The sequence below is a fragment of the Natrix helvetica genome, assembly GCF_964273705.1.
Source record: "Natrix helvetica genome assembly, chromosome: 1".
Lineage (NCBI taxonomy): Eukaryota > Metazoa > Chordata > Lepidosauria > Squamata > Natricidae > Natrix > Natrix helvetica.
Window position 1 is genome coordinate 103,600,580 of NC_138548.1, and position 13,507 is coordinate 103,614,086.

The 13,507-nt window shown below is 36.7% G+C and overlaps 1 protein-coding gene across 4 annotated transcripts in view; it reads right to left on the bottom strand.

The window, feature by feature from the left end:
* Window positions 1–13,507, bottom strand: part of IPO7 (importin 7) — a 49,069-nt gene that overhangs the window by 8,552 nt on the left and 27,010 nt on the right. For all 4 annotated transcript variants that reach the window (XR_014175022.1, XM_081948766.1, XM_081948764.1 and 1 more), the window contains exons 13-20: window positions 12,601–12,690; window positions 8,756–8,921; window positions 5,924–6,084; window positions 5,115–5,243; window positions 3,609–3,675; window positions 3,386–3,511; window positions 3,136–3,233; window positions 1,406–1,501 (exon numbers count right to left, since the gene is read on the bottom strand). Coding sequence is in view for 3 of the 4 variants with exons in the window: in XM_081948766.1 (XP_081804892.1) it covers window positions 1,406–1,501; window positions 3,136–3,233; window positions 3,386–3,511; window positions 3,609–3,675; window positions 5,115–5,243; window positions 5,924–6,084; window positions 8,756–8,921; window positions 12,601–12,690 (933 nt within the window). In the remaining variant the exon portion in view is untranslated. The remainder of the gene's footprint in view (window positions 1–1,405; window positions 1,502–3,135; window positions 3,234–3,385; window positions 3,512–3,608; window positions 3,676–5,114; window positions 5,244–5,923; window positions 6,085–8,755; window positions 8,922–12,600; window positions 12,691–13,507) is intronic.

Consider the following 13,507-nt stretch of genomic DNA (forward strand, 5'->3'; position numbering starts at 1 on the left):
AAAATTGAGAAAAAAGTTTAATGTTTGGGAGTTAGATAGGATTAATTATGAATTTGAAAAGAACAACACTGAATTTGATGTATAGTTCTGTGCAAATGATGATATTATTGCTTAAAATAAACTTTTACTGAAAATAAAAAACAGGACAAGATTGTACAGATAATCCTCAACTTAACAACAGTTCATTTAGTGACCGTTTGAAGTTAAAATGGCACTGAAAAAGGTGGCTTGACAGTTTTTCATACTTATAACTGTTGCAGCATCTCCTTGGTCATGTGATCAAAATTCAGACACTTGGCAACTGGTTCATATTTATGAAGGTTGCAGTGTCCTGCATGTGATTATGTAAACGCCTTTTGCAACCTTCTGACAAGCGAAGTTTTTAAAGTTTTTATGAACAGAGTGGACAGCAACTGGTCTAAAATGGTAGAGTCTCCTGCCCGAGTAGGAAGCTGAACTAGAAGACTTCCAAGGTCCCTTCCGGTTCTATTCTGATTGACAAAGTCAATGAGAAACCAGATTCACTTAAGATCTGTGTTAGTGACTTAACAACTGTTGTGATTCATTTAATAACTGTGGCAATAAAGGGCATAAAATGGAGCAAAATTAACTTAACTGTCTTACTGAGCAACATAAATTTTGTACTCATTTATAGTCATAAGTCAAGGACTACCTGTATGATAAAATGGGCAAAAAAGGGGATATAATATACAGTTGAACTAAAGGGCAAATTATCTGGAAGAAAGAGTTGAAATTTACAATGAATCATAATTTTAAAGAGAATTTTTATAAAATGAGTAAATATTGGTACATGACAAATGATAAATTGACAGCTTTGATGAAAGAAAAGATTTAAGACAAATGTTATTTCTACTTGGATACCATTTTTGGACTTTTTGTGAGAAACTGAAAGAAATGAAAATTGATTTTGGGATTCAATGATTAGAATTATGGGACTGTGGAAGTAATTTAGACAAGTGTTAACCTTAGAATAAAAGTTTCATGTATTCTTTTCTTTTTAAAGAAAGCTTACTTTCCTATTTATCTTTTAATTTTATAATTGTTTTGAAAATCAATAAAGTTATATGAAAAAATGTTACCTTGTATTTTTTTTAATTCAAACACCCATTATACCCATGATAATGAAAGTTCAGCTTCTGTATTCCTTCTTGATGGAACAAGCTTTTTAAAATTCTTTCCCTTTTTATTTACACTGAAAACTTGATGCTTTTTTTTTAAAATGAGCAGGAATAAAACAGAAAACTCAGAACGTTATAATATTGCTATATTTAGAGGACATGTATTTATTATGACAGTGTTTATTTACATACAGGTGAGAAGTAACTGATTATCTCCACAGTATGGCTTCCTTCACAGATTTCTGAAGTCACCTTATTTAACCTACCTGATCGATTCCACGGCCTTTACATTGCAAAATGATAACTTCTAACAGTTTTGCTGCATGACATTCTGCATCTTCTCCTGCTACACCTGTAAGGACCTAGGAAATACATGAACTATGAATATTGGTACTCAGTATTATCACTTTCTATAAATAAATTCAGCTATATAAAAATGTTGTCATCTCTAGGTTTCATCAATATATAAATGACTACATCTTTTTACATATCTATATGAAAAAAGTATTTTTTTTAAAAAAAGGAATTTTATTTCACATTTTAAAAGCTAAATTCCAATGAAGACTCCACAAATACAAACCAGTAAAAGATCTGAATGTGACTTGCCAGTTTTATACACTTAAAGGAGGGTGCCACAGGGCCCAGGGAACCACTCCATTTTGCTTCTGTAGAGTGATTTGCGCAATGCTGAGGAAATCTCCGGAAGTCTGCACAGTGCTATGCATGCAGTGTTAGGGAAGCAGAATTGAGTGGTTTGTCCCTGGGCCATGCGGCAGCCTCCCAAAAGCACCCGCCATTTTCAGTGTGTCCATAATCCTCATGCTCATGGCAAAATGGTGACAGCTTCCAAGAGGCTGGCATACAGCCCAAGAACAAGCCACTTCATTTTGCTTCCATAAAGTGGTCTGCACAGTGCTGAGGAAAGCTCCAGAGACAATCAAAAGATAAGCGTGCAATGGGTGATGGAGGGTGGGGAAGAGATCTAAGCCCTACTTGACCCGATCGGGGGGGGGGGGGGGGGGCTAAGGGGACCTGGGGCGGGGGGGGGGGGGAAGAGGCCTAAGGGCTGTGGGGAACTAGGTGCAGGAAGTGGAGCTTAACATGTCTCAGAATGTGGAGGAAGCATTGAGAGGTGTGGGGCAGATAGGTCTGGGATTGAGCTAGGCCTTCCCCCTGGGATACCCCATCCTCCACTGAATGATCCACATGTATGCCTAACAATTGTTTCAGGGATAACAGGGGTGGAGGTTATTAAGTCAGTCCATTTCACTTGCAATCTTAATAGGCAAGCTCCATTACGATCATAGGTAGAGAACTACCTGTACTACATATAATAAAAAGGATGGGGGAAGGCAGAAGGTAAAACTGAATTAATATACCACGTTGGAATTTGGCTCTAGACTGAAAATCCTCTTGTACATAAACACATTCTGTGCAAAAAATCTCCAATCAAAACAGAGAGACTTTTCATTTTAATAGCAATGATCACCAAAATAAATGAAAGCCAATGAGAACTCAGACTCATTCCTGTTTAAGGGAAAGGACTTGTCCACCAGATTTTAAAAAGCCCAACATTCCAAGAGATTCCTAACATTTAACTCTGCTTGGGTTATTGAGAGCACACCTGGAATTACCATTCATGCAGCAGTTAACAAAATAGTAACAAAAGTGTTTCAAAATTTTGCACCATTATGTTTGAGAATTTGGAGGCTGGACAATGGTAAACTTGTCTTTCAACATCATTAGACCAGTACTATGATCTCATATTGCTCTTTGGCTGCAGATTGTATGTGAGCAATATAGTCTATGTGCAGAACGCAAATGGACTTTATCACTAGACATAGATAATTATACTATGCACATTTGACTGCAGCCATTTAAATCTACTATGGAAGATGAATTAAAACCATAGCACACATAATATTCACATCTCTTTTTTCCTAGTTTTAAAAAGTCATGCAATATTATTCTGAGGAAGATACAATGGGTTACCTACCTTTTTACACATACTGTAGATCATTTCTAGGTATTTTGTATCAGACAGGAGTGTGTCTGTATCAACAGTCACATAGTTATGCAACAGTGGCATCATATCTGTATTTAAAAAGAACAATGCTACAAATGTTATTTATGTTCCCACCTCTTAATAGTCATAAAAATAAAAATACGGTATACATTAGCGTTTCAGTTTATGTCATATCATTTCCCCTTTGAAACATGAGCTCCACAAGACATAATGTATTCACCTGTAAAGTAATCAAAACCGTCCTGCTGAAATACCTCAAAGACCAGAGGCAGAAGCTGCCACATCTGTGCAGAGACCTGCTGACAGGTCAGACTGTGAGCCAAGGAGAAGATTTCCTCATAGAATTCTGGAACAGATCAAAGTATCATTAAGTGTGACTTTGATCAAATTAGCAGTAGATTGTTAAATGTGTTTATATTATTTAATACAATTTTAAAAAATACCTAAAACATGCTGTTGTAGAACTGTTCCAATTACTTGTAAACAGATACCTTCTAACTGCTGAGTAATCTGAAACAGAATATTTAAATATAAGACAAGATATGTATAAAATTGCGTACTTTAAAATGAAAAAAAAAAAACCAATTTTGAGATTCAAATAGTATGTGATCCCCCATAATCCATATTCATTCTTTTCCCCCTCCTTATATAATACCTATAAATTTTTGCACCTTTTCAGAACAACATTTTACATTTGCTTTATCTTTCTGTTTTTATTTTTTTCTTCCAGTCCAGGTGCAGATTTTTTCAGAAGCTATTTTATTCTAGAAAATGGATGTAATACTGAAACCTGAAACTTTTTTTTCTGGGATAGCTGATATACAGGTGGAAAAAAATATGGGACTTTTTGATATATGGCTATGGCAGCAAAGTTGTTATATGCTTAAAATTAGAAAGAGTATATACCAACAATGGAAATAATGGATTTTGAAATTAACAGAGTTAGCTGAGATGACAAAATGCTCTGCTCAGAGATAATGATTTGATTAAATTTCATGCAACCTAGAAGCCATTGATAGATTTTTTTTTGCAGGATAAAGGGAAGAATCAGCTATTGACTTTGTATTTTGAAGATTAGATTAGACTTAACTAGATAAATAATTGCAGTGTTTAAAATAAAAGGTTAACTACCTTTGATATCTTAGAGGTTTTTTTTTTGATGAAATTAAAAACATTTACCGTATTTTTCAGAATATAAAACACACTTTTTTCCCTTTTAAGAGGCTGAAAATTTGTGTGTCTTACACTTAGAATGTAGACCTGCCCACCCGCCGGCCCCTACTCTTCGGCATCCGCATGTCCTCTTCCTGGTTGCAGATTGCCACTGACAATGGCTTGTTTTTTGGGCTGCGCACATTGCGTTTTCAGCCTCCAAATGCTTGACACACAGTGCCCAAAATGGCTACCTGGAACAGCTGCTGCCTTCTCTTACCCCTTCCCCACTTTGCCCGCTTTAGTCAGTCGAGTTTCCTCTGAGGATCAGCTGTGCTTTTGAAGCTGTTTTTAACACGAGCTAAGCAATCTTAGGTGCTTTGCCTGCTTTTTTAATTGCTCCAACCTCAAAACCAGCGAGCTAACTAATGTGCTGAACCTGACCAGGCTAAGAACTAGCCAGATGAATACCTGGTAGGCAGAATTCCCCCCCCCCATTTTCTTCCCCCAAAACTAAGTTGCGTCTTATAAAGTTGCGTCCAGTGTGTTTTATACTCAGAAAAATATGGTAATCAATATTGATTTTTAGTATGAAGACTATGAGTAATTTAAGATATTTTATAGATTGGTGTTCCTTAAACCCAGAGAGGTGGTTGAATTTTCAATATACATCATATTAAAAGAAAGTTATTTTTGTTATATTTGATGCATTTTTATCACTTTGTTTTGTCATTCTCTTTTCTTTTACTTTGTTTTCAAGTATGATGTCAAAACTTAATAAATGCATAAATCCTTACCTCTTTGTGATCTTCAACTACACTAAGAAGTGTATCAATAGTATTCAAAATGCCCATAGCTGTTACTGCTTTATCATCACTCCCTTCTTCATCTGGTCCTGTCTGAATCACCTGGTTAAAAGTCATTGCCTAAAAACACAAAAAAAGTCAACTAAAAGTTATACAGTTTGAGAAGACGGATAGTAAAGAACCAGGGAGTAAAGAAATCTAACTATGTTTCCAAGAATGTATGCATATTTACATTATACATTAATTAAATATTTGCTTATTTATGTTTATTAAATAAATAAACATACCTGTGTGAGAGGGACAAGCTATAATCAAGAGAATTTGAATGTTGTTTTCTTATGGCTCAGGGGCTTTAAAAAAATGATGCGGGGTTTGTTTGTTTTTTTGGCTCATTGGGAGTTATCAAAGTAGCATGTTTTTGCAAACCATTCAAAACAGACACTCAACAGAGCACTGTCATTAGCGAAGCACGTATCCCAATTTAGGTGATCTCAAATGAAAGCAGAAAAATGAATTCACATCTTATTTTTTAGTATTTCAAAAGGGTATTTCTTCATACTTTCGTTATTCCGTGTTATTGGATACATATGCTGCACTTAACTACAAACACAGGTTTACCAGAGTGTAAATGTACCTATTATCCCTGGGTAGCAGTCAAACTTTAGCTAACATCCTACACAAATATTTAGGAAATATCTGAAGAGAAATACAGCCAATGAAGACGTTAAAATAGATGAGATGGGCAGCAAATATATCTAATAAATAAATAAATAATAAAAATGTACTGGGGCCAGACTTACCAAGTGCTGAGTCATCTCAACTGCTATAGGAGTAACTTCTTCACTATATTCACAGATCATTTTTTGAATTACATTGGTAAGATCATCATTCTCAGTTTCTCTAATTATGTGAAGAAGGGCCTGCATTACAGGTCTAATGAATGGTGTTATATATTCTTTAGCTGCAAAAGAAGTACGTATAAATATTACTTTTTCATAATCATTAACAAAACTGAATGACTTAAGCATTTTTATTTGTATTTTAAAAATATGGTCTGAAATAGACCCGTTCAGCTATTATTTAACTAATTTTATAATTAATTTTATAATAATAAAGCTGGCTGGCTATATTTTGAATAAATATTTTAGTAGTACACAATCTGCAAAATTCCAGGTATTCCCTATGTCCCTCCCTGAATATTTGTGCTTATTTTTCTCTTATATGAAAAGAAGAGGCACAGACTTGGATCATTATTCTTTCTCTGTCTGCACCCATGGCTCTGTTTTTCTAAAAATTCTCTCCTTTCCTAGCTGTAAGATGCTCCAGCCCTCAAGGTCACCATTCAAATGGCTCCAAGAGACAAAATTAAGAGGTCATAAATTCATATCATTCCAGAATGCACCTCAGTCATATACAACATAAGAATGATAACTAAAAACAGGACACCATCTTCTGATCTTCCCTTAGAATGACAAGAAAGTAGACTTCATGTGTCTAAAAGTCCACTCTTAGGTTGGCAATGGGGTGGTCTCACAATTAGAGCTAGGATCTGCCAGCTTTGGGATTGTGTTTCTGACCTTAAACTTTCAGTTTTATGAATACAAATATTGCAGCAGCCCTGGTGGTGATGGCATGCTGATGTAGAGTGCTATTCCACCTCAACTTGTTTCTGCTTGGACAAAAAGTTGTTTCTTGCTGGAGAAGGTGGTGTCACAGGGCTAAGCAGAGCAAGTTCCAACCTCCAACCCTAAGGAGGAAGTGGCAGGATCTACAATTCCAGTACTTTGGTCACCAGCCTAATAAGAGGGGGGTGAAACACATTTGCTGTTGCAGCTCCTTTCTGTGCAATAGCCATCCATCATACATTTTCTGTTCCAATGGAAACAGAAGCCCCAATTCATCACTACATAGATATTATAGCTGCTCAGGTTCACGAACGACCATTGTATCACACTCCCTGTTACATTATGCAAGCATACAAAGACTTCTCTGCTTTGGCACCTGCTTTATGGACATTCTCAACTCTGAAGTTAGATTACACTATTCCTTTTAATGTTCTGTAAATCCCTCAAGGCCATGTTTTGTCAAGAACAGGATATTTTAAGATGGTTCTAGCACCGTGTTTAAAAATACCAGATGGTTGTATTTTTAATATGACTGTTTTTAATAACTGTTTAATATTTCTACTGTTTTAGTGGATGTATACCACCCAGTCACTTGGTGTGAGATGGGCAGCCATCTAAATTTACTAAATAAAATAAGACTACATTTTTTGTAGATACTTAGTTGAATTTAGCAGCGTTACTCAGAAAGGTCACACTACCTTGTTTTGCAGTTTATTAATTAGACAGTACTAGCAACCGCACTGAAAATATTCAGAAACAGATGTAGCTATTCTATGCAGCATCCATTTTGATGTGTATCCCAGAATTCAGTCTTATCAATGTACAAGTAGTCCTCAACTTACAACCACAATTGAGCCCAAAATTAATGTTGCTATGTGAGAAATTTGTTAACTGAGTTTTGCCCCGTTTTATGACTTTTCTTGCCACAGTTGTTAAATGAATCACCGCAGTTGTTATATTAATAACACATTGTTAAGTGAATCTGGCTTCTCCATTGGCTTTGCTTGTCGGGTCACAAAAGATGATCACATGACCCTGGGACACTACAACCATCATAAATATGAACCAGTTGCCAAGCATCCAAATGTAAATTACATGACCATGGAGATGCTGTGATGGTCCTAAGTGCGAAAAATGGTCCTAAGTCAATTTTTCAGTGCTGTTGTAACTTTGAACGGTCACTATGTGAATTGTTGTAAGTCAAGGACTATGTGTATAAAAAAGATTTTACTGTTAAAGCCTTCGTGTTAACAACCAGGTCTGCTAGTCTTCGTGATAATTTCACTTTAAACCCCCTAGAATAAATTACATGCTTACTTTTTTTCCAATGATTCATTATTCCCGCCCCGTCCCCTTCTCTAAAAAATGACAGCAGGAAAAAAATCCTAACTTATTAGCTAATCAAGCAAACACTGAGAATTCTATCCCAGGTTTTGTTGCATTTGCATGTGTCCACAAGAATAACCCTTCAAAGATAATATCTATAATATGTGTTTATATTTTGCAAAATACATGATATATTTGTGGAAAAAATCCAAATAGGAAAAGAATTTTATAGAGGTAAAGATATAGTCCTTTTTCTAAAAAAATGAGAAAATAGAAAATGGGCAATGGAATGGAATAGAATTTTTTATTTGGCAAGTGTCACTGGACACACAAAGAATTTGTCTTCGGTGCATAAACTCTTGGTGTCCATACTGAGAGAAAATAACCTAGGTATAAATTTGGTTTCTTCTAACAACTTCAGCTAGACAGAGTATAATTTTCTTTTAAAATAATTTAAAGTAAAGTGGTGACTTGCATTTATATAATAAAACAATCAATAGGGAAATAAATATAGCTGATTACCATTGATATCTTCTATACGGACTTATCACAAGTCTGGCTATTTTTCTTTTCTTGTTTAAATAACTACATGCAATGACATTTTGTGCTGACAAATTATTTCATTTTTGCTTTTAATTTATTTCATGATTCTCAGTTTCTTTGACTAAGATGAAAATGTACCTCTCTCTTGATTGCTAATCAAAACTTGCAGTGCAATGGCAGCTTCCACTTTAACAGGCATTTCTCTATCATCAATCAGGCATCTTCTTGTTAACTCCAGTGCTGTCTGAAGGTTTTGGTCACTCTTAAATTTAACTTCACAAAAATAATGGAGAACCCAGCAAGCCTGGTAAAGTTGGTAAGCAGTAAAACACAATTATGATCAACATGCATATTACTCTACATACATATAATTATGCCCTGGATTAACTGTCAAAACTGCAAAAATATAATGCTTCAAGCACATGATCTTTTTTCAATTCCCTTCCCACTGTGATTTTTGAGAATTTGTAATTAGTTAATGAGAAACTTGTCTTTAGACAGCCAAGATCAATATTACAAATGCTACTTACTGCTAATTACAGCTACTTTAACCCACTTATTTATTTTTTAGCAGGGATAGGGTTACACAATCAGCTTTGTAAGTCCCTAAAAAAATTCAACAATATACTTTTGTATATTGTGCATTAAGAGCTGTCTCACTTTTTATAACATTCCATTATTAGTCTGGTTTTATAATAGCAAAAAGATTTAGTATGTAACTTATATACTAACTTGCTTGATACTAAAAGTCTTATTCTACAATCCTTATAGAAAACTATTTTTCTGGATACTCAAAATATTATTCTACAATTGTTACGGGAGACAAAATTAGTTAATATTGAAATATTCTGTAATATTTGCTATATACCCGTGATGGCGAACCTATGGCACGCGTGCCACAAGTGGTACGCGGAGCCATTTGTCAAGGCACACGAGGCGCTGCCCTGTTAGCTGGCCAGCACGCATGCGCGCGCTGGCCAGCTGAGTTCACCTTTTTAAAAGCTATTTTTCGCCTTCCCCAGGCTCCAAAGGTTTTATAGGAGCCTGGGGAGGGCGAAAAGAGCCTCCCCCGCCCCCCTGGAGGCTTCAGGGACCGTCCGGAGGCTTCCCTGAAGCCTTTGGAACGCTTAAAACCACCCTCCGAGCAACCCAGAAGTCACTTCCGGTTTGCTCGGAGAGTGGTTTTAAGCATTCCGAAGGCTTCAGGGAAGCCTCCGGACGGTCCCTGAAGCCTCCAGGGGGGCGGCGGAGGCTCTTTTCGCCCTCCCCAGGCTTTTATAAAGCCTCTGGAGCCTGGAGAGGGCAAAAAAAGCATGTAAAAATGGGGGGGGTCACGCGTTGTGCGCGCATGCACAATGGAGGGTCGCGCGTTGCATTATGGGTGCGGCACGCCCGCACACGACCCCCCTGCGCTCCCCCCACTTGTGGCACGCGAGCCAAAAAAGGTTCGCCATCGCTGCTATATACTGTATTTTTCAGAGTGTAAGACGCACCTTCCCCCCCACACACACACACAAAAAAAGTGGGTGAAAATCTGGGTGTGTCTTATACACTGAATACAGCATTTTTGGCCTCCTAAAACCCCATCCCCTTCACAAAAATGGACATGCAAAGGGTTTGGGAGGCCTGCAAAGTGCTCCTGGAGGCTGGGGAGGGCAAAAACAAGTGAAAAACGGGCCATTTTTTGCTCATTTTTGCCCCCTGCTCCAACCACCAGGAGCACTTTACAAGCCTCCTAAAGGCTATGCATGCCCTTTCTTTGGCAAAAAAACAGGCCCTTTTTCATGAAAAATGGGCCGTTTTTTGCTCGTTTTGTCCTGTTCCTCCTGCTCCCCCTCCCCCCGGCAGCACTTTGCAGGCCTCTCAAACTCTATGCATGCCCCATTTTTCACAAAAAACGAGCCGTGCAGAGATTTTGGGAGGCCTGCAGAGTGCAAAAAGATTTTTTTTTAAATTGACCTCTTCAAAATCTTGTTGGGTGTTATACCCCCAAAAATACGGTAAATACAGATTACAGAATCTTGTTATAGAAAAATGTTATTAAAACTAATGAAATGATTTTAACAGGAAACCAATATCATCTAGAGGCAGAGCAGGCAAGCCACAGTTACATTTATCTATTTCCCTTGAAAACAGCCCTTGCAACTGAAGAATGAGTCTACTATTAATAAATGTGTTTGTTAGTTTAAATATACAGTATATCTCACCTTTTTTTTTTTCAAAAGCCCAAAGCAGTATCTCCATTTATCTCCAGTCATGAGACTGAATTGAGAGTGACTGGCTGTCTAAAGTTAGATGGTAAACTTCCATGACTGGAATGGATTTGAGTCTTCATCTCCCTGGGCCTATACCTTAAATATTACATCATGCTGGCTGATGATAGGATTTTATGGAACTCAAAATTCTGACTGTAGTTCTGGACCAAGAGGCTTTAGAAACATTAAAGTCATATCCTTGTAACCTTGCCCCTAGATTATTGCAATGCAACCCCACACTGGATTGCCTATGATGTCAATTTGGAAGTTATAGCTATCACTAAATGCTGTCTACAGATAGTCCTCTGGTTATGACTATTCATTCAGTAATCGTATGAGATAACAATGGTGCTGGAAAAAATGGAGTTATAACCATTTTGAATTCCACAATATCCCATGATCAGCCAGCATGATGTAATATTTAAGGTGTAGGTCAGGGAAATGAAGGTTGAAATCCAGTGGTGAAATTCAATTTTTTTTTACTCCTGGTTCTGGTTCGCGTGGCTTGGTGGACGTGGCAGATACTGCAAAATCTCTATTCCCACCCGACTCTGGGACCAGCCAGAGGTGGTATTCGCCAGTTCTCCGAATTACTCAAAATTTCTGCTACTGGTTCTCTAGAACCTACTCAATTTCACTCCTGCTCAAATCCATTCGTCATGGAAATTTACCATCTTAACCAAAATTTGGGTGCTTGGTAACTGGACTGCATTTACAACTGTCAAAATATTTGTGGGTCAAATTCTCCTAGCCTACACCTACTGCCTCCACTTCAATTACCCCCAGGTGGTGACAGCAGAATATAGCAGCCTCTTAGTGTCAGCCATGCTCTGCAGGGTGGTCAAAAAAGCACAGATTGGGAAGGAACAAGGGGAGTTGTTTTGCAAGGCAGAAAAGAATCTGCATCTTCTGACAATGATTCCCTGAAATCCCCTGCAAGAACCAAGGCTTGGGGTTCAGAAGGACCAAGTTGGGAATGGCGTGTATTGGGTTGGGAGCTTTGGAGAGACAGAAAACATGATTTCTATTTTCAACTTTCCCTGCAGCTCCTGACAAATAAAGCCAATTGGAAATCTGACAGGAGGCCACAAGTCGTGGCTGCAAGAGGTTCTCATTTAATGAGTTCAACCGGGACTGCCAGAACTGCCATTGCTGAGCAGTGCAACCATGTGATGTTTTGCTTAATGCTACTTTGCTTAGAGATGGAAATTCCAGTCTCAATTAGGGTTATAACCTGAAGATGATCTGTAATATCAACACTGAGTAAGCTTTCTACTTGCAGGACTATGTGCTCCAAATAAAATTTGCCCACATACGTGTTCACCAGAAAGACATGCCATAGATTCCTTATTTAACATTCAATAGATTTAGCCTGTATATATACACACCCCACAAATACATTTACATTCTGGAAGGTTGTGAAAGAAATGTTTTTTTCAGAGGATTTTCAAAACAGACAGAACATTGAAGGCAAATGTTTTTGGGGAAGGGGTAGATATACTATAGTTGCAAGATATTTCATATTGTATTTTATGGTATGGTATAACATATGTAGGATCCCTGAACGAAGTAGGATACAAACACATGTAATAAATATATTGTCAAACTGCTTATCAGAATCATCTATTTTCCGTCACGACACATTACAACTTTTGTAAGACTAAGGGAACTTTGTGTTCCTTTACATTCTAGAAACTTCCAGAAGTCTGGATTCAGCTTTGTACTTACCCTTGCTCTCATGTAGCCTAGCTCACTACTGAACAGAGGAAACACATGATTTTGCAGCATGTACTCCATCTGATCTTTGTATATCTTTTTCTGTTGAAACATTTTTCCAAAAAGTAGATCAGTCTCTTTTTTTTACATATATAACTCACTTCTCAAAAAGATATTTTGATTTTTTCCATCCTATTAACTTTAGTAACTGGGCTAAATAGTTGCTAAACTAATACACAATACAGTACTAATACTGACTCTGGCCAAAACAGTACATCATAGATAAGAAACTTTTACCTAAATTATTGAAATAAAGCAAAGACAGTGTAAATCAGGAGTGTCAAACTCGTGTCATCATGGCGTTGTCACGTGACATGTTGCTTTTCCCTTCGCTAAACTGGGCATGGCCAGCGTGTGACACATCCAGCCTGCTAACCGCGAGTTTGACAACCCTGTTGTAAATGATTCATGTATTACGGAGTTATCTAAATCTAACCATGCAATTATTTCAAGCAGAAATCTGTTACTAAGTCTGAAAGTCAAAATTAATTGACACAATTTAAGAGGTAAAATTCTAGATAATCTATTCTGTTAGATATAGAATAGTGATAAATCACAAAAGGTACAAATTCAACACAGATATCATGCATTTAGCACCATTAACTTATGTCTATTTTACAATGTCTGTTTCTTACAATTAATCAGGGTGGATAAAAATTGATGATTTTTAAAAAAATATGCATATAAAAATCAGATTGTTTAAATTTAAATTGTATTTTTTTATTTAAATCAGATTTTTTTATTTTTTTATCAAATGTATCTTAATAAAATGCTTATGGAATAAAAATCTATCTAAAGATAGTTTTCTATTTAAGATACATTAATAACAGGACATAGATGACAGTTGCTCTTTAAAAAT